Genomic DNA, 22,358 nt, shown 5'->3' with positions numbered 1-22,358 from the left:
CCCAGAGATATGTAACTCAGCTGGAATAGAAATTTTGGTGATAAAAACCGTGTCAACTGTGTTGGCAGGCATGTCACATGTGCAACAGGGAATGATTGTGCTTTTATAACGCTTCTTTATGTCATTGCAGGGAAGGAGATTACAGCAGAAACTTTTATGGAGAAATTGGATAATGGTGCCTTGCTCTGTCAACTTGCAGAAACTGTGCAGGAGAAATTCAAAGAGGGCATGGATGCTAATAAGCCTCCAAAGGTAAGAGGTCCCCAGGCAGAATCATTCAGGAGGTGGATTACATTTCTAGTTGCTTATGAACAGAGTTTAATTTTAGTATTTTGTTGTCAATGGATATATTAAGGAAACACAGAGGGTGCATTTTAATTAGGCAGCATGTTATTTGCACTCTAATTACATAAATTACATAATCCTTTTGGTAAGTCTAATTAACTAGAAGGTTATGGAAATTGTTGGTGTTAATAACAAAACAAGTACTGTGTATAAGCTGGTTGAATCTGATGTATCGATTACAAATTTAGCCCAGAAATAATTCATGTCATCAAGGTGACGAAAAAGATGTGGCCAAGAAAGATTTATGAGATCGGTCTTTGTTTCTAAATAGATTATTATGGCAGGTTATTAGAACAACACATCTAGAGTGTGTACATTTTTGTTTTTTTTTAAATAAGGAGTAGCATTGAACTAAGTCACTTTGGACAATTTTTTTTTTCTTGACTGCTCAGATTTCTTTCTGCACTTCTTCTTTTTTCCTTCCTTCTTTTTTTTTAAAAAAAATTAATTAATGTATTTGAGAGAAAGAGAGAGATACTGGTAGCGAGCACACACCCTACACATGCACTTGGAGCCAGGAGTGTGGGAGGGATAGAGAGGGAGGGAGAGAGAGAATCTCAAGCAGACTCCACACTGAGCACAGAGACCCCCAGGGGGCTCGACCCCACGGCCCTGAGATCATGACCTGAGCCTGAATCAAGAGTCAGACACATAACCGACTGAGCCACCCAGCTGCCCCCATGTGTTCCTTTGTGATGATTATAAGCACATAATGAAAGCCTGGTGCTTGATCATTTTTGAAGGAAACAAGATAGGTGACACTTTTCTTAATTTTTAAAAGAGAAGGAAAAAGAGTAAGAAACAACTGAGAATAAAATAATGTTAAAAAATAGCTTTAAGTGAAAGGAAAATGAAAATTGAAATGAATAAGGTGAAGATTTCAAGAATTGTTAGATTGGCTATAATGCTGGCAAAAAAATAGAGTGACACTGATTACTTATGTATTTTTTTTTTAGTGATCGTTCAACTAAAATTCAAACAAAAATCAAGCTTCTTAAAATAATGTATTTTTTTTTACAGCATGTACTTCCTTTGGGGTTATATTTCACATCACTCTGTAAAGTATTATATGCTGTATACAAAGCCCCTCCATTTTCTTTTCCTCTTAAAAGGAGCTCTCTGAAAGTATTAGTTATTTCAGTGGCCCCCAAACGTCGCTGCACATTGGAATCATTGTGTATCTTTAAAAGTTACTCAGCCTGGGCTCCCGCGCCGGAACATCCTGAATCAATCCCTATGAGGGGGTGGTGCCTGGGTGGCTCAGTCGGTTGAGCATCTGCCTTCGACTCAGGTCGTGATCCCAGGGACCTGGGATCAAGTCCTGCGTGGGGCTCCCTGCTTTGTGGGGGGCCTGCTTCTCCCTTTCCCCTCTGCCTGCCACTACCCCCCCCCTTGTCCTCTTCCTCTCTCTGTGTCAAATCAATAGATAAAAATCTTAAAAAAAAAAATCCCTATGCGGTGCAACCTGGGGATGGGGATGTTTCCAAGCTCTGCCTAAATCTCCAGGATAATATGTGATGTTGAGAATAGCTATGGATCAAGATTTTGATAGCTGTTTTCCCTCTGAAACATTCATTTCAAATTATATAATTTTTATAATAAAACTATAAAATATAAAAAGAAACAGATTACGTTTTCCTTTCAAAGTGAGTAAAACTGCAGCAAGGATTTATTAAACTCAAAATACTTCCTTGACCCCAAGGAAGTATTTTTTAATTAAATATAAAGTCTAAATTTTTTCTGATTATGATAAATATATTTTAGTATATAACCTCAACTGTGGTAATTGAATAAACGTAGATTTAAAAGTACCCTTTATGACTCACTTTCAGTGCTCAAAAAATCGAATTTAATCTGAGTTAGAAGTTGACACAGTTACTCTTGACTGAATTACCTTCTGTGTCCTTGGCAGAATTATATATTTCACAACTTACTTCCAACAATATGCAGCTTAAATCAAAATAGCATGTGTCTTACTATATGAAAAAAATGCAAAGAAGGCTAGTTTTTTTTTTTTTTTTTTGCATTTTATGAGAGATTTTTCAATAGATGTGAAGCCAAATGGCTAATACTTCATAGCGATTATGGGTCATAAATATAATTTTGTCAACCCATCCAAGTTTGACATGAGCATTTTTGTAAGTCCAGTATAATTTTGTTTTCAATCCATCTTTTGTCTAAAATAGAAATAGACATTATATGAAATTATATAGCATTTGGCTGTTATTAAATCTAACTTTAAACAAGAGTAAATTTGCTAAAACTCAGGCAGTTAGGTTTACATTGCATATTATCCATAGAAAAAAAGGAGGCTTTCAAATTGCATATAAATAGCCTGTAGACTACAGTATTGCGTGCTTATGTGTGTGTGTGTGTGTGTGTGTGTGTGTGTGTGTTATTATTTTCCACCTTGGCATTTTAAAATCTAGGAACAATAGTGATAAAGACAGATAAGTTGGTCAATACCTTTGATGAATCAGTGTTAGGGAGATGCTAAAAAGGATTTACTTTAAAAAAAAAAAAAAAAACAACAACCACAAACCGGATCAAAAGTCATGTCACAGGAAGCCGTTTGTAATTTTCTCCTGGCACTTAAATCTCACATGCTCATTCTCACAGCAATATTGTTACTTTTCCTGATTGATCTTTAATTTGGGGATTTTTACACCTGTGTAAACACATTTGAACAAGGAAGTTATGCCCGGTATATGTGAGGTATGTCCATGTTAAGAGTGACTTACACACTCCTAATATTTGCAAGTATACTTAATAGATATGTTAGACGGTTTACATATTTAAAATTTTAGTTATAAATCCATGAATAATATCCTATTGTGGCTTGATAAAATACTCTGAATGAAAATAAATGATATCCTATGATTCTTCTAGGCTTCAGTAGCTCAGTAGAAATTGCCCCTTTGAGTTTGTTGACTATCAGTAGTTAATCCTAGCCTTTGTATTTTCTCACTTTGCATGGAAACAATGTAGAAATTTCACAGAATTAGGCAATAACTAGACACATTTGAGACTAGTGTGCAGCAGTTTACAATACAATCTGATTTTGATTAGTTTATATGTACCATAATATGATTAATTCACTCTTAACTACAAAATATTCTTGGAGCACAGGACCTTGAAAGGTAAAAATCTAACCCAAACTAATCTTTCCAGTATCCTATTGGGGTGAGAAAACCAAAATAAGCGATAAGTCCAAGGTCAGATTTTATTCTTTTTGACCCCTGGTTACCTGACTCAAAGTTGGCATCTCCGATCAAGACAGCATAATCGCTACACTGATGTATGAACTTTCACTTCCTGGTCCAGATAGAATTCAGCTGCATGAACCGCTTGTTATTATCTATTTACTGTGTTCTTTTTCCACCAGTCATGACTTTCTGATTTGTGTACAAGATTCAACCACTGGGGCATGAACACGGTGCACGACATTCAAAGGGTTCAACCTCTCTTTTTCTCCTAACATTCCTTTCTGTTTGTCTCATTTATCTTGAGAGTCCCTGCCCCAGACATCAGAGTTTCCCTGGGTTCAGAGCTTCCTTTGACTTCAAAGAGCCCTGGGTGGTTAGATCAGTTTTGAAGCACATGAAGGGAAAAGACAAAAAAAGAAGTTCTGTTACCTAGTAGAATGCTACATTATGCTCCAAGGAAGGAACTGAACATTCACCATCTAAATGTAGAATTCAGTCCTTGTTTGGGGGAAAGAACATCCTAGTCAGATAGAATGTCCATAGCACATTTGCCCATCAAGAATATCTAGTTCTCTGGGCTGCAAGATAACACTACCTCAGGATGTTTTACCATCCAGGAATTAAATAAAACATAGAGATTAGAGTTTTTACCCTCAAAAATCAATAGCACATTTTGTTTAGAGAACATCTTATCAAGATTGATTTCAGAGAAATCCAGAAATGTGTGTTTACTCCTGATACCTCTGAGAGAACAAGAGAGTGTGGTAGAAGTAAATAAAAGGTTTTTCTTGAAAAGAAAATCTCAGCTGTGAATAATCTCGAGTCATCTATATGTGGCTACACAACTAAAATGACTGTGTTTTCCTTAATAAATTCATGGTTTTTTTCAATGCAAATGTAATGCTAGGACTATATAAGCCAACCAAGGGAGTCATGGTAAATGGAAGGAATACAGGTGTCATCATGTGGAAATAAATGATTTTTTATGGGTCATTTTGCTGCCTGGGACTGAGAGGAAAAGGAAAACAAGAAAACTTAGTAAGAAAGTCCAGTTCCTCAGGATTTAAAAAAAATACAAATATCTTCAAGTTTTAAATATATAAAATAAATTATTTCCCAGTATAAAATTAATTCCCCTGTCACCATTTCTCTAAGTTCTGGACCACGGGGAAAATCTTTCATCTTTTAGTCAGAAACAATGAAATATCTTGCTGAGGTTTTTTTTCCCTATTCATAGTCAACTAGTCATAAGAGACTTGATATGGGCCTTGATCTGGGTTGCTATATGTGTGGGCTAAGGAAAGCAAAAAGTAGACATAATAGAAAGTGAGTGATGTATTTATGGAATTTACCTGAATCTCAATCTAATTGAACTAGTGCCAATGCGACAGAATTTCTGTAGGTGATGGAATATTGCTGGGCACAACTAAAAATGTGGCCAAGTTGATCATCTGGCACTAAGTTCATAATGAACATCTCAAGTTCCATGGTCCTTTGTGTCCCAAGATGGAGATTCAGTCTCCATCAGACAATTGAGGAACATTTGCATGATATCTTCTACAAAGAAGGCAATGTTCCTACATGGCCCCTCCTACTGGACCTAGAAACTTCATTGAGTTGGGTTGTCACATGATTTATCTCCTGCCCTCTGGAGTCCATGGATGTTATGAAGCCATCTGGTTTGCCTGCTTTTCCTGCTCTGTAATATCAAGTCTGCAAAATACCATGATCTAACAGAAGAATGTGTTGTGTGGTGTTGACATGTTCCTATAGGTTATGTCACAGAGCCTGAGCTGATGTACAGGATAGTAAGACACCTCTGTTATTTTTGTCAATTGTATGCAAACCGCTTCTGGAATTCTCTATTTATCAGGATTAAGAAAATTGCATTTTCCAGACCAATAGATGCATGTTAAGTACTAGAATATTTTCTTTTATCCTTTTGTAGGGTTTTATTTATTTATTTTGAGAGAGAGGGAGAGAAAGGGAGTGAGGAGCAGAGACAGAGGGAGAGAGAGGTTCTCTAGCAGACTCCACACTCAGCATGAAGCCTGACATGGGGCTCAATCTCATGACCCTGAAATCATGACCTGAGCCTAAATCAAGAGTCAGACACTTAAACCTACTGAGCCACCCAGGTGCCCCTAGGATGTTTTCTAATACGTATGCTTCAGCGGAAACACCACTTCTGGGACAGCAACTCTGATTAAAACTATTATTCATGATAATTTCCCTGCTGTTGCCCACGTCGCATCCATCTTTTGTATTGGCTTGAGTTGAGTGGAGATGTGATGGGAATCACTTTCCTTGCAATGTTCAGGTCATTGACAGTAGCATGAATCTCTGCCTTTCTGAGTTGTGGTATTTTATCCTAAATGTTAGGGAATAAAAATTATGAGAGTTGCTGAGATTACCCTTGCCAATTGCGCATTCAGGGAAAAATATAAAAATAACTTCTATATGTATAAAGGCACAATAGTCATAGTGTAACTTATAACTTAGGCTTGGGTCAAAAATCCATCTGCCACTTGATCTCCATAAGGTACTTCCCTTTCCCTAATGGATAGCAAACTATCAGGTCCCTTTAAAGATTAGGAGAAGGCTTTATAGGAAAGGCTTGAGATCATTACTCCTTGTATTCAGTGGGTCCTGGGTATCTACAGATCAGCTCTAGTCTAAGAACTGGGTCATCAGAAATATTCTCTCATTTTGTTGCTGGTGGTGTTTCTGTCATACAAATCAAGAACTTAGGCAATTTACAGCTAAAAGCCCCATGATTAATACACCATAGTCAGGTCTCCTGACGGACTGGGTTATCCTGAGATCTGATTAGTCTACTTTGCCTTCTGGCAACCACATCCACCTTGCCTGTGAAAGTTAAGTGTCACTATGTATGTATTCCTGCCACCTCGAGAGTCCCCATTCACATTAACAAGACAAAACTCTTGTTACCAGCGTCCTCTTTCTGGAGCGAAAAGTCACATTAGGAACTTCTGGAACTTTCCTCACCAACCTGTTCTTCCTATCTTAGTAAAATGTAGAGCCTCTTTGGGCCCCACCGAGTGACGCTGTAAGAAGTATGCTTAGGTGAGGTGCACATTACAAATTGCATGCGACATTTCTTTTCCAAGTCCTGAATTCCTTTCTCTATATTTTCCAAGTGATTCTGGCCTTTTAGAGCCACTTAGCGTGTGCTAGTATTGCATCTGCGTTTGTGTTAGCAAATCTAGCAGGCTATTAACAGGTCATCTGTAGCTGTCCATGCTAGCACACTGAATTCTAGTTAGTGCAGTTAAATTTCATTAAATCTGCCAAATCTAAAATTACATCCTGCTTTCTTCAAACTAACACCGTCAAAGTCTACTTCATAAGTAGAGAAAAACCCTGCCATAATACACTCAGTGGCACGCAAGGTTTTAAATGTATGTTGAGACCATGTCCCCAGTCAGCCAAGAATTCCTGTATTGGCTACGAGTCATGCTCTGAGATGGATCGAAGTCCAGCCTAATCCAGGCTGCAATGTTTTGATACCTGGTGGAGATCATCAGCTCTGACTATGGCTAGCTGAGGCTTTAAGGACAGAGCCATGGTTCCAGGAATGTCCAGGTTGGTTGATACTCCTCTTAGCCTGGTCCAGGAGAACACCGAGGTACGGGAATCCACCAGGTACCTTCCCTACTTCCTGAGGGGGAGTCCCAGGTCTCTGTCCCCTCCCCCCAAGATAAGAAGTCACCTCTTTCCCATTTGGAAACAAACTGGTTAGGGGACAGGAATTAAGCAAAGGACAGGACCCAATGCCAAATGCAAATCATATTTGAGTTCTTTATACCACGTCTATTCTGTGAAACAGTCTTCTGCGTCCAAAAGCTCACGTGTAAAAGAAACTTGATCGATTTCTCTCACTAGGACAACAGACTTTTTGTAGATTTCAAAATTAATGGTATTTATCAATAATGAATTATGAGATTGAAACAGATTATTCTAAAATATTAAAAAGACTTGCTTAATCATGCTAAAAGATTCGGTTATCTCTATATTCTCCCTATGAAAATATTTCTAAATTATTGTTTGTGAAGAGGTAACCAGAAAGTATAGGGCTAAAATCTATACGGAAAAGTAAAATAGGGCAGCCCCGGTGGCACAGCGGTTTAGCGCCACCTGCAGCCCAGGGCCTGATCCTGGAGACCCTGGATCGAGTCCCACGTCAGGCTCCCTGCATGGAGCCTGCTTCTCCCTTTGCTTGTGTCTCTGCCTCTCTCTCTCTCTGCATCTCTAAGAATAAATAAAAAATATTTTTAAAAAAGAAAAGTAAAATAGAGTTATGTCAGGCAGTTAATTAAAATATTATGTCTTTTTTGTGTGCTTTTGATAGTTCTAGTGTATATTATCTTTTAAAAGTTATTTATTTATTGTGCCTTCTTTTATTTCCTAAATAAGTAACTAATTCCATATCTACTTTTATATTCATAATCCTATATTCTTTTTCATAAAAAGGATGCCAAAACAGGGTAAACTTAAAAGCCCACAAAAACAGTTTATTCTCCAAAAAGAGAGTGCTCGTTTTCCATTCCGGTTTTGTTCCAGTATTAGCATCAACATCAATTCCATATATCTCATATTTTTCTAATGCCCAATGCCTGAACTTTATTCTCTGATATTAAAGAAATAAAAACCAATAGCTTTGGAGGACCTAGGAATTATACCAAATCCTAAGGCTATAAAATATAGATACTTGGGCAGCCACTTCAGAGTACCACCGCCAGAATGAATAATTTTAAACACTTTTTGAGAGCTCAGCTAAGCAGCATGGTTTATCATGTGGACCCAACAGCTACACTTCCTGGGTTTAAATCATGACTCCACTGTTAATTAGCTTGGGAAAATTGCTTAATTTCTCTTTGCCTTAATTTCCTCATTTGTAACATGTTGCTAATAATAAGTTGTTATAGAGGCTAAATTTAATCTACGTAAGCACTGAGTAATACCTGGTACATATGGGTGCTCATTAACATGAAGCTATTAAATCCATTTATCATTTCTCTCAAGTTTCAAATTTTAGCAAGAGGGATCTGATTCGTGTGATTAACAGCCAACCCTCCAGCCAGGTCATGGCCTCACCTTGATTGACACCTTCTCAGAGTGAATAAAATGAGAGGGGGATCATTTCCTAAAGGAAGAGGGATCTTGGAAGAGTAGAGGTTTTTATTTTATTTATTTATTTATTTTTTTAAATTTTTATTTATTTATGATAGTCACACAGAGAGAGAGAGAGAGAGAGGCAGAGGCACAGGCAGAGGGAGAAGCAGGTTCCATGCACTGGGAGCCCGATGTGGGACTCGATCCCAGGTCTCCAGGATCGCGCCTGGGCCAAAGGCAGGTGCTAAACCGCTGGGCCACCCAGGGATCCCAAGAGTAGAGGTTTTTAATGATCATACTGTGTAGGTAGTTCGGCCTCCATATTTATGGTTTCTCCATCCATCAGAGCACCTGTACCATATTGTTATACTTAATTGTTAGCTTCCTTTTATCCCTTTATAGGACTCTAAGATCTTCGAGAACATGGTTAATGTTTTATTTGTATATCAGTCTTCCATAAAATCTGATATATAGGTGCTCAGTAGATATTTTTGAATGAATGAATGAATGAATGAATGAATGAATGAATGGTCCAGTGTAGATGCCTACTTGTAGATTCAGAATTTTGTTGTCAGTGCGTTTCAGCAATTCTTGATTTGAAATCATGAAGACTTTTATTCTCATCAAGTTTGAAATTTCTCCCTCGGCTGGTTTTTAACCCAAAAGTCTTTGATGTTCAAAATTTTTAATGATGTTTAAGTAATGGGAAAGACAGAGAACTGGAGAATTTTGGGGTGGCTCAGGGAAAGAAAAAGGATCTGAGGACATTTGAAGTGCTGGCAAAAGATTGGTGAAGTAATAGACCATGGAAGTAAGAGAGTTCTGGAGGTTGGTCATTTAAGCTAATTGAAAATGTTATTATACAGTCACATGGTATGTTATTATTTGAGTTTAGGGCATTTTATAAAGGTAAAAATGATGACAAAATGAGCACATTAATATCCAAGTGTTTCATTCTATTTGTTTTTTTTTTTTTTAATTTTTGTTTTTTTTGTTTTTTTGTTTCATTCCATTTGAGGAGTATCTTTCAAGACCTGCTTTTAGTGTTTACCATGGTTCCAATAAAATAAGGATCGGATGAATGATAACTAGTGGTTTTATGAATTTGTTCATCATGGATAATTAAGAAAAAGAATAATTGTAGGTCCTTTCATGGAATAAGTTCTCAAGAGATATTTTGACCTGAAATGAGGTATTACTATAGTAATTAAGGGTTGTGTCTTTCAATTACTGAAGGAGCTGTAAAGATGAAATCACTGAGGAAGTGTTTTCTTTGCATCTTTTTCTCAATAACTTCCCCCTTTGTCCAATAAAATAGTTGGTGAGTGAAATGGGAATGTAAAAACCATTGTTTCTTCTCAGAAGCTCTAATTAGCCATTGACCAAAACAGTCTCTAACAACCACGGTAGAAATACAGTTTCTGTAGAACTGCAGGAGGGAATCAGAGCGTTCCAGTGCATAGGAGCAATGAAGAATAAATGCTATCAGTTTGCCAGAAATGTGCTTTTTTTATCGGCTAGGGGGTAACTCAGAAAAGGAGATGAAAATTATGAAAGTGTGTAGCAAGATCATCATTTTAACAACTTTTAATAATACAGAATATTATAAACTACAAGCATTTTGTGATAACTGAGTCTTTACTCATATATATGTTATTTTATAATTTGATAGATGATTGGTGAGTATATGTTAGGAATGAGAGATGATGTGATTTTCTATGAATATTTATGTGCATACATGTTGTTGGTGAGAAAGGTCGTGGTGTAAAGGTAGACACAATCTCCTCAAGGAATTTACTCTGTATTGGGGAGAAATAAGGTATATGTGGTATTACATAGGTTTTGAGATCAAGCTTACAAAGGGATTTGAAAACAATTTAATTTTAAGCAGTCATAGGTTAAATGAAAGAAAGGCAATATTTTATCATGTGGCTGAATTTAGAATTTAAAACATTTAGTTATTGTTGATATGGTTGTTGTGTGATAAAACCTTGAAAAGTTTTCCTACATGTAGCTGTTTACCATTTTTATTTCAAGTGTGTGTCATCTGCTTCCTAAATCAAAGGTACACCAGTTAAAATGCTTTATAAAATATAATGGCTACACACATCTCAGTGCCCAGTGTGCCTATATATGAGGCTATTGCAATGATTTTAAGTGGATTTCAGTATATTAATTTGACCATTCCTGCTACCCACACATTATTATTGTATCTCTTTCCTCTTGTATTATCACAAAGTCAAAATTTAAATCATTCTCATTTGGTTGTCCTCAGTAAACCATAGAATTGCCACTGTTCCTCTTATATAATTCTTTTGGTAGGAGCCAAGATAGCCACTGTCTAAGAAGGTGGGCTGAGGTTATTTGGGGAAATTACTTAAAATGCTATACAGTTTGTTGAATTATCTGTTTGATGAAATTAGAAGCATATTTGCGTACTTAACAATTATTATTTGGACAAGTGTACAGGTCCTAGCCAAATGGAATATAACCAGGTACAAAGCATGGAATTAACCTTTGGGGCAAGCACTCAGGTTTTCTTTTTATGTATGAAGAAACAAAGGAATCAGAATTATTTTAGAATTTCTCTCAGATAACAAGAGAATAAAATGTAATCTGCTATTATTATGTTTGGCTCCTTACTTGTTATAGACCACTATTGCCAACCTTCTTGATATGAGCAAGAGGAGGTCATTTTCCCAAATTCTACTGTTCTTTTCATATTGGAGTTTGCTTCTGATGAGCCAAGATGCGGGAGGGCATTTCTAGCCTTATTCAGTACTTTGCTGAGGATCCCCACATTCTGGAGCAGTGAGGGGGAGAGGGTAAAGGCTAGGTGGCAGCATTAAACCTAGAAAATTGGGACGCCTGGGTGGCTCAGTGGTTGAGCACCTGCCTTCAGTTCAGGGCATGATCCTGGAGACCCGGGATCAAGTCCCACGTCGGGCTCCCTGCATGGAGCCTGCTTCTCCCTCTGCCTGTGTCTCTGCCTCTCTCTCTCTCTCTCTCTCTCTCTCTCTCTGTCTCTCATGAATAAATAAATAAAATCTTAAGAAAAAAAAACATACAATCTAGAAATTTAAAGTTTCAGAGGCTAAAAGTTTCTGTGAATCTGCTGAGATAGGACCTTCCTTTAACACTGCTCAGCAGTTCTAGCTTTTCAAAAACTAAAACTGTGAGCTATTGTTTGGTAGTGTCAATAATGGTTGCATTAGAAGCATATGAAGCATAAGACTAAAAATAAAACAGGTCGAACTGAAATTCCGAAAGCGTGGAAAACAATTAAAACAAAATCTGCATTGGAAGGAGGAGGAGAACACACACGCACAAATGCACACACACATTTTTCATCTACATAATTTCATAGCATCAGCAGAACGTTGCCCCCTGAGCTTAAAAGTAAACCTGATCGAATTTTTCCACAATGACCTCATCTCTTCCACGTACAGGCTCACATCCTGCATTTAACCACATGCAGGCACATGGGCAAGGCGTGTAACTGGGGAGCTGTTTTCCTGATACTTGATCGCACTGACTGTGGCCACTGCTGTTTCAAAGCACTGTGGGTATCGAATACTATGTCAAGAAAAGTCACTCTCACCATATGGAGAATAGAAAATTAATTGCTTTAAAATGAGCTGTTACTAAATGCTTTGGAGAAATCCAGGTCACTGAAACAACTCAAATAGTGATCATGCATGCCACTTCTTAAAGTAGAGCGTTTACAGATTTTAGAACAAGAACCTTTTTTTTTTAAGGGCCTGGAAATTTGAGGGGGAAAATGTTTCTTCTTAATTTGAAAATGTCTGAGGATGGCTAGACGACTTACAATGTAAGTTCTCACCATCTATATGTGCGTGTGGTCCAAAGTATGTGGCACTGGTACGTTACAGAGTAATGGCATAATGTTTTTTAGATGAGGTAATCGAGTTTATGGTGTATGGGGCTCTTCAGCTGTATCTTAAGCTTTTAGGGGCTGACTGTATGAATACCTGCTATTGTTTTGCTGAGCAGTTTGAAAATGCATTACCTGTCGTGCGTGAAGCTGTGTAGTGTGTATTTTGTGTTTATGCTGCTTTGCTAGTCATGTCTGATTTCACACAGTGTAGGCTGTTCATCTAATGGGTGCCCCGCTAGCATCACTGCTCCATCTGAGAAATAAATAATGCACTAATTCCTGTATCTTGAAGCCAAAACTAAAATCTAAACAGAACAAAAACTTCGCTCTATCGACAGTTGTTAAAAAGAATCTGCCTATGTCTCTGCGTCTCTCTCTCTCTGTGTCTCATGAATAAATACATAAAATCTTTAAAAAGAAGAAGAATTGAACCCTCTCATCTTAAAATGGGAGTGAACTAACTTCTGAATAAGCGCAGGGACTCCAGCGAGAGTCAGTTATGTACTAGATGTCATGAAGGACGTGAAGGCCCATAAGTCATAGACTCTTCGTCCTAGATGAGAAATACTTCTTTGTTTTTGTACCATGCCTCCTTCAGCCACTGGGCGAAGCCTGCCGATCCTTTTCCATGACCACGTCTTTAGAGACATGAAATAAAGTACGGAGTACAAACACACAAGACAGAGAATCAATTTTATTGAAATATGGTTACTACAGCCTTAAAAATAAATATCAAAGCACAAGTGAAAAAATAAGCAGTATGATCGCTCATTTTATTAACCTGGAATTGGTTTTGAAAATAGTATTGTTTTATTTTTTAAAAAATTTTAATTAACATACAGTGCTGCATTAGCTTCAGATGTACAGTGTAGTGATTCAGCAATTCAGTACATCACTCAGTGCTCATCAAGATAAGTGCACTCTTAGTAAGCCCTGGGTGTTATATGCAAGTGATGAATCACAGAATTTTACTCCTGAAACCGATATTATGCTCCATGTTAACTAACTAGAATTTAAGTGAAAAATTGAAACAACAACACAACAAGAAAAAGATAAGTGTAGTGTCCTCTTATTCTCCTTCACCTGTTTCACCCACCCCACCCCACCCCCACCTCCTCTCTGGTAACCTTTTGTTTGTCACTATAGTTAAGAGTCTGTTTTTTGGTTTGTCTCTTCTTTTTCCCCTTTATTCATTTGTTTTCTTAAATTCCACGTATGAGTGAAATTATAGGGTATTTGTCTTTTTCTGACTAGTTTATTTCACTTAGAATTAAACTCTCTAGGTCTGTCCACATTGTTGGAAATGACAAGAGCTCAATTTTTTATGGCTGAGAAATATTCCATTGTATACATACACATCTTTTTTATCCATTCATTTTTCATTTTTTAAAAAAAGATTTTATTTATTTATTCATGAGAGACACACAGAGAGAGAGAGGCAGAGACACAGGCAGAGGGAGAAGCAGGCTCCATGCAGGGAGCCCGACGCGGGACTCAATCCCGGGACCTCAGGATCATGCCCTGGGCCAAAGGCAGGTGCCAAACCACTGAGCCACCCAACCTGCCCCTCCATTCATTTTTCAATGGACACTTATGCTGCTTCCATAATTTGGCTGTTGTAAATAATGCTGCAGTAACCATAAGAGTTCATATACCCTTTCGATTTAGTGTTTTTGTAGTCTTTGGGTAAATACCCAATAGTGCAATTACTGGATCATAGGGTGGTTCTATATTTAATTTTTTGAGGAACCTCCATACTGTCTTCCACACCAGTTTGCATTCCTACCGACAGTGGAAGAGGGTTCCGAAAAATGCTGTAGTTTTAAAGCATAGGAGAGGGTAAACGTAATATTTCCAGACATATGCAACATTTGTAATATAAAATAAAAACATGTACAATTTCTGTTGGTGAGAAAGCTATGTAGTTTGATTTTGTTCATAATAAAATAATATTAAAATTCAGATAGAGGAGACTAAAAGATCATTTTTGCTCATCTCAAGTCGTGGTCTTCCCAGACCAAGAACTTATTCTGAATGATCACAATCTAGTGAGAATAATATTATAGACATGTAAAACTCAGAATAAACAGATTTTAAATAACTACAGTGAGAAAATTAGGACAAGAGAGATTAATCTTTATATTTTTATGTATATAATAAATACAAGTGCAAACATATAAAAATATATATGTATAATTTATATATATTGAAAATCATAAATGAGGAAGCAACCCATGTTTTGTTCCATGTTGTCATATTTGCTATATTTAAACATTGTTTAAAGTTGGAGAGGTAGCTATCTGATCTTTTTCTCAGACTTCCTGAATGCCATGAGGTATCATAATAAAGCAGGCATTTGCTAGGTACTTATTCTGCGTCAGAACTTTAACGTGGATTAAATCATCAAGTAATTTAAAACTTAAATCAGATCATGCCACTTCTTAGTGCAAAATTATCTAATGGCACCATTTTTTCAACTAAAAGCCGAAGTCCTTATGACCGCCTCCAGGCCCTACGTATTCTGTTCCCCAGCTAACTATCTGATCCCATTTCCTCTGACATTCCCCTCACTCTACTGTGTGATGCCCTCATAATGACCTCCTTGTTCTTTGAACCCAACGAGCAGGTCCCAACTACCACAGGCCCTTTGCAATTGTTCTTCTATCTTCTTACTCTTTCCTCAGATATGTGTATGAGTTGTCCCTCATTCGCTTTAGGTCTCTGCTCAAGTGTCTTTCGGTCATAATGTCTCCCCTGACCTCCCTATGTAAAGTCTTTCACAGATGATCCTGAATTTTCAACTGATAGACATTTTCGAGTGCTATATTCAAGACACTGATAGATAACAAGAAGAGCGGGCATTCCTGTCCCCTCTCAAAGGGCTTACCACCTAGTTAAGAAAGTAAAATATGAACATATAAAAAAACAGATACCAGCAGGTGCTGTTGTATCGCCGTAGCATACATTATATTGATGACATTCAATCAACTATTCAAAAGCATTTAAACATCTAAAATGTGCAGGACTGGGTGCCTTATAGAGTAGCAGGAAAGGAAGAATAACATCAAGCTAATAATTAAGCTAACAGTGAATAATAACTGTGTTATGTATAAATATAGGAAAATCCAAGCTGACGAGTGGCTTTAGGCAGGCAGCCTGACTTAGTCTTGTAAAAGGGACTTTTATATTATTCCTTTTTTAAAACAATTTTATTTATTATTTATTCTTGAGAGACACAGGGAGAGAGGCAGAGACACAGGCAGAGGGAGAAGGAGGCTCCCCATGGGGAGCTTGATGCAGGACTCGATCCTAGGACCCTGCAGTCACGACCTGAGCCAAAGGCAGACGCTCAACCACTGAGCCACCTAGGTGCGCCAGGACTTTTATATTATTCTGAAGCAGGAATGGTAAATAGAGAGGAATCTAGGACATTCCAAACACAGAAATTGCACCTCAGATGTGGAGGTGCATGGTGACTTTGAGGAACTAAAGGAAGGCTGGTGTTTGGATGCCAGCATGTAATACTGGTGTCCGGAGATGAGACCAGAGCTAAATCTACTGGATATTGGCCTCTATATTAAGAACAACATTATGCTCTTGAAGTATTTTAAATAGGAGCATGATAAAATCTTTTAAAAAGATAACATTTGCAGAGTGGTAAATGGATTGGGATGGAGAGGTGAATGCGGAAGGGAAGAGCTCTCCTAGGAAGCTATTGCCCTGGTCAGGTGAGAGATGATGACCATTAGCCTAAGATGCTAGTGTAGTACTGGGAAGAAGCGCATGGTTCTGAGATCTATTGAAACTTGGTGGGATCGGGATAGGAAACTGTTTCCCTTCTTCCTTTGTAGGTTCTTTGGCTAGTCTAATAATTAAACTGACATAAGGCAGATTAAGAGGAGAAAAACAAATTTAATTTCATACTTTGAAAGTTCCATAAAAATATATGACTCAAAGAAGGGACCAAAGCAGGAAGCTTTTATGCCTTTTAGACAAAGAAACAATACCTTTGTGAAGAATTGACAAGACAAAAGGGTTTGGATTTGGGGTAGTATATTGATGAAGAAGTAAAGAAGCATAAGATTTGTTTATAGAGACTCCTTAGCCCTAAACTTCCATTCTCTGGTGATAAGGATACCATCTGCCCTCCTGGAACAGGGACGGTACATTTTACATGGGAGATTTATCTCCTCCTCTCTGAAGGTTTGTCCATGTTCTGGCTGTTTCTCAAGTACTTTTAATTCAAGAGTCAATATGTCAAAAGTGGCATATGCTGGGGTGACATATCTGCTCCCCTTTCCTTTGGCTTGGCAGGATTTGGTGATGAATTGGGTAGCAAAAGTGAGGGAGATTGGTCCCCGGTTTCAGATGTGAAGAAATGGATGGTGATGCTTTATTTTACAATTGCAAAGGCAGAGGAAAGAGTAGGAATGGGAGAAAAATCATGGGTTTCTATGCATTATGCCTGCATGGGTACCCAAGGATTATGAGCCCTGTGGGCTCCTTCTCATACCACTCCTTACATTTCCGCTCAAGAAAAAATATAAGCAAATGAGTATGCAGATTTAGTTGGGCAAAGAGGTAAGAGAAAGGTAGAGAGAACCCTTATACGTCAGGGCTGTGTGGTGGGAGGGAGCATGGGGAACGTGCAAGAGTGGGAGCAAAAGCTAGTGGGCCTGTAGGGGAGATTGAGAGGTCATGGTGCTAGGTCAGCAGGTAGGAACAAGGCTAATACAAACAGTGGAAGCTGAATTATAGGGAGCTTTGCCTATATCCTAAAAGCACTGGGAAGCTACATTTGCCTTTTGAAAAGTCCACTCTAGAGTGTGGCGAACAGATATGAACGCACAGCGTAATAATAATGACAAAAATTAGAAGATGGATAAAAACAAATCATAATTAGATCACCATACAAATGTGGACCATCTGTTTAAAATTTTTTTCCCCTAAATACATGTGGGCTTATTATAGAAATTACAGATGTGACAATGTAACTATTTTTCAGCTCTCCTAGGGACATTCTTTGTAAATAGAACCGAATGTAGACAAGTATCTGAAAACATTAACAATAATTGAAGATAAGCGATGATCTAGTATTGGTATTAGGCACTTTCCAAAACATTTAGCCCTCAAAACATGTTACGGATGATAGATCTCAGGTTCGAAAAGGCTAAATAGTTTAAGCAACTGTTCTTTTTTTTTAATAATAAATTTATTTTTTATTGGTGTTCAATTTGCAAGTAACTGTTCTTGATGACTGCGTCTTATTGCTGGTGAGTGGTAGTTTCGAGGCATAAGCCTTGCCTCTTTGATTTAGTATAAGTTTAACATTCTTATCTTTCAAATTTACTGAGAGTCCAGAGAGTATCTCTGTTGATGAACACGTACAGCGTGCCCCAAGTCTGCAGTGCAGTGAGGTTAGCAAAGCAAAACGAGAGAGAGACAGAGAGAGAGAGACAGGGAGAGAGAGGGAGAGAGAGGGAGGGGGAGAGAGAGAGAATCTTTGCTCAAAAAGTGTTTGGAAGTATGTTAGCCACTAAAATAAGTTGGGTTTCCTGGAATCCATTCAGAAAACAATCTTAGGACTCCTGATAATGCTTTTTCTTTGTTGACTATTCTACAGATGCCTACCAAAAAGTAGTTTTAATTAAAATATTAGAATCAGTGACTATGTGAACTCAGAATTTGCTGCCAATGGTTATAAATCGTGATGTCTTGACATGCACAAAATGTTTGCTGGGAAGGAAAAATTCAAGGCACATTTTAAAAAGAGTTTTCTTGCTGGTTTCCTTAATGTAATATCTTAATTTTAGAAGGGACGTAGAAAAAAAAAAAAAAAAAGAAGGGACCCAAAACATGTATTCTCAAAAATGTCTTTAAAACTATCATCATTTCATTTAAGCCACTGTAATTAATTCATAGTTAACAATTACTGTTAATTTTGTTGAGAATCCAGGGGACTGCTGTGCCTGGTATCCCACAGCCCTTTCTCTGAGAAATTTTCCATGTTCACAGAGTAAGCCTCTCTTCTTCCCATGGAAGCCTTACTCATGCAGTCCTGATACTCCAGCTCTGAAGATGTGTGTAGCAGAACAAAAAGACCTTTTTTTTTTTAAACTTCCATAGAATTACCGAAAATTTTTTCCTCATTCCTTCCATTCACCCTTAACAATAAATGACATATAATTATTTTTCCAAAGGACGCGTATCATTGGATTCCTTCTTCGTTTAAAACGTCAAAATCTTTTCATTACTCCCCAGTGGGAACACTGAGATTTTAAGCAGGCAACCACATGCATCTATCTATTCAGTTATTCAGCATCCAGAAGTTTTCACATTAAAATATCTGGATTTCCAAATTCATATAAAAAAAATGAAAGGTCTGACAACATTGAGACTGTATTTATGGTAACAACTTAGAATTAAATAGATACGGCTGCCCCTCCTGGACATGGCATGAGCTCTTCAGTTTTGCACAGTCCCCACCACTCCTTACAGTCCCCTGGAGCTAGCACTTCATTCCTTTATTTGATCTGCGTGGCCACTTCTGAGCCTTTGACCTTATAACCCTGGTTGGGATTATAATGTTGGTAATTCCTGTTAGGTATAAAATACCCTTTGTGATTCTGGCCCAGTTGACATTTCAGGTTTCGTTTTTCTCTTCTACATGCATTTCCCCGCTCATCTAGAACACCCATGCTTCTCCAGGTCGTGTCAGAGCTTTCTCCTCACGGAATGTACTGCCCTTCATTTCTATGCCTGTTAAGCATTTGATATCCTTCAATTTTGCACATTGCTGCTCCTTTGTAAGGCCTTCCTGGGATGAGGTGCGATCTGCCCCTCCCCACAGTTGAATGCACACCTTGAAATTTCCCACAGAGTTAAATTTTAACTACCACGTAAATACTTGAGCTTCCATTGTATTTCTTACCCTATAAAACATTGATTTCAAAGTAGGACACTGAGGGTTTCCAGAAAGGAAACTTGGCCTTATCTTTTTTCTATTTCAGTCTCCCGATGCTAAGTGTCACAGCTGATATGGGGTTGTGATTTAATGCAGATGGGCTGAAGTGAATCCGATTAAATTATTTCTACTTAAAATTACTAGCCATACCAATTAACCGAATTTTAATGTGTAGGACTAGACTTCTGAAATTTTTAAGAAGCTAGTCTCTGTCCAGTCATATGTGAATACTTAGTTGGGAGAACAGAAGCTTCCCATAGTAGTGTAGCATTTCTATAATGATTGCCATATGGGTGTATATGTAAAATTAGGCACAATGCACATAAAAATGGAAAGAATGCATTTTTGTTTAACACCATGTTTTTTTTCTCTTTGTGAAGCATTCGATACTTGTAAACAACTATCAATAACATAATAACGCTTTTATATACTTTAATTTTTAGAGCAGTTTTAAATTCATAGCACAATTGAGCAGGAAATGCAAGAGAATGGTAGCTTGGTTACAAATACTACGCCTACTTTGACATCATTATCACTTGAAGTCTACGGTTACATTGGGATTTGCTCTTGGGGCTGAGCATTCTATGGGTTTTCGCCAATGTGTGATGATGTATGTCCACCATGATAGTATCTTAGAATAGTGTCACGGCCCCGAAAATTCTGTGTGGTGAATCTCATGATGAATCTCCTATGCATCCCTCCCTTTTCCCTAACCTTTAATTATTTGACTGTCTCTATAATTTTACCTTTTCTAGAATGTCATGTAGTTGGACTCATGCAATATAGAGCCTTTTCAGATTGGCTTCTTTCACTTAGTAATATACATTGGAGGTTCAGATATATCTTTTATAGCTTCATAGCTCATTTTTTTTTAGTGCTGAATAATATTCCATTGTCTGGATGTATGACAGTTCACCTATTGAAGGGCATCTTGCTTGCTTCCTAGTTTTGGCAATTATGAATTAAGCATGTTTAAATAAATAAATGCTTTAAATAATAAAGCGTGCTATGAATAGCCAGGTGGTTTTCATTTGGATGTAAGTTTTTAACTCATTTTTATCTTTTCATCATCGATCTCATCCTTTAAGCCTCACGTTTGAGCACTAAGCTTGAACTTCATTACCAGCATCATTTACATAATGACAGATAATTTCAGATAATTCAAATTCTTAACATATTTTTCTGTCCTTGTTATTCAAGTGATTTCCTCATGATTTGACTGGGTATACCAGAATTCTGATATGAGAAACTTTTTTTTTCATAGTTTTAAAATTTATGTGAATATTTGTAGGGCATCAGAACATGAAGATCACACTAAATTTTGCTATAAGACCTGTTCTCTCTAGAGTGGAATATATCTGGAGAAGGAAAGGAGAGGAGAGGTCTAGTTTGGATCCAATCAAGTGAGTTCATCTGCTACTGTACTAAATCACAGCTCACCCTGTCTGAGGCATGAGGCCCTATCGCAAAATCCCCTGCAGAGGTTGGTGGCACCAGAAAGTGTTTTCGCCCTATTTTTTGTTTTAATGATTTTGATCTTAAGGAATACATTTTCATTCTTTCTAAAGCCACTTGGTAGTTATTTTTAGATACCTTGATACCGTGAATGTTCAAATAATTTTGTTGAGAGATTTTCCCCAGTAAAATATATAGGGAACTAAAAGCAGCAAGACAATGCAAGTGGAAACATTCTTTCCATCATGGAAAGAGTGACTTTATTGCCTGCATATTTGAACAGTACATTCTATATGCCCTTTGGAAAAAGAAAGATATTAGTTCTTGGCAATTTCCACATCTTCTTTAATGTATCTCTTCTGTTTTATATCTAAAATGTCTACTCGATGCAATCAAAGGGAGTAGCTTGCCTCAAACTTTGGTGAAGAATGGATTATTTAAACTACTAGTATTAAATGTTCAGTTCGTTGCATGTGGAGAAGTGGAGAGGGCATTCTCTCAATTTTCTTTGTAGTTTGAATAGGGGAAAGAGAGCACATATTCTTTATTTTAATGTTACCTGGCCAAAAAAAGGAGGAATAAATCAACTGCTGAAATATATTAACTTCCAGGCACTGGTGAGCTGTCAGAGAACGGTTAGAAGTCTATGGGCATAAGAGATTGAATGATTTGACTTTAATTATGTATGAGCTCAATTTTTTCATCTTGGAAAAAATAGAAAAACTATTACCTACCTAATTCAGGGCATCAATTTTTTGAGAATCAAATAGGATAATCTATATGAAAGTAAGTTTTGTGTGCCTAAGGCATGGTTTACACTCATAGTGTTAATTCCCTCCTTTCCCACCCATCATATGATTCAGGAAAAAAAAAGTCAGTACTGCTAATAGGTGAAACACTATATTTGGTGCAATGGCAGTAAAACGGTAAATAAGATCCTGGTTCTCTAGCTGTAGGCTATTATAAGAATTATAAATAGATCTATAAGTACTATAAATAATCACTACTGCCCTTTTGAAGCTGTAACGCTCACAACCTTAACTAGGACATACAAAGGTTGAACTCTGCAGCATAGAAGTAAACTCTTTGTAAGTGACCAACATAGTTTTGTGTCTCAGTAGCTATATCCAGGGGAATTATTGGATTTGAGGGTAGTTAAAAGACATGGGAATGGTATTAGTTCAAGGGAAACTAGTCCAGTGGTCAAATATTGGACTCTCAAACCCCAAATACTGGCTTTCCTCTCCCGATTATGCATGTGCTAACAGGATAGCCACAAACCACATGGCTATTTAAGTTTAAATGGGTCTTTTCCCAGTATTAGTGAGAAATACTTGACATACATTACTGTATA

The 22,358-nt window shown here is 37.4% G+C and overlaps 1 protein-coding gene across 6 annotated transcripts in view; it reads left to right on the top strand.

Moving 5' to 3' along the window:
- The window catches only part of GAS2 (growth arrest specific 2), a 134,846-nt gene that overhangs the window by 25,084 nt on the left and 87,404 nt on the right, over positions 1–22,358 (top strand). For all 6 annotated transcript variants that reach the window (XM_026018187.2, XM_072725380.1, XM_072725384.1 and 3 more), the window contains exon 3: positions 131–252. In XM_026018187.2, coding sequence (XP_025873972.1) covers positions 131–252 — 122 coding nt within the window. The remainder of the gene's footprint in view (positions 1–130; positions 253–22,358) is intronic.

The sequence above is a fragment of the Vulpes vulpes genome, chromosome 11, assembly GCF_048418805.1.
Source record: "Vulpes vulpes isolate BD-2025 chromosome 11, VulVul3, whole genome shotgun sequence".
NCBI classification, from domain to species: domain Eukaryota; kingdom Metazoa; phylum Chordata; class Mammalia; order Carnivora; family Canidae; genus Vulpes; species Vulpes vulpes.
This window is presented reverse-complemented; position numbering and strand designations above follow the sequence as displayed.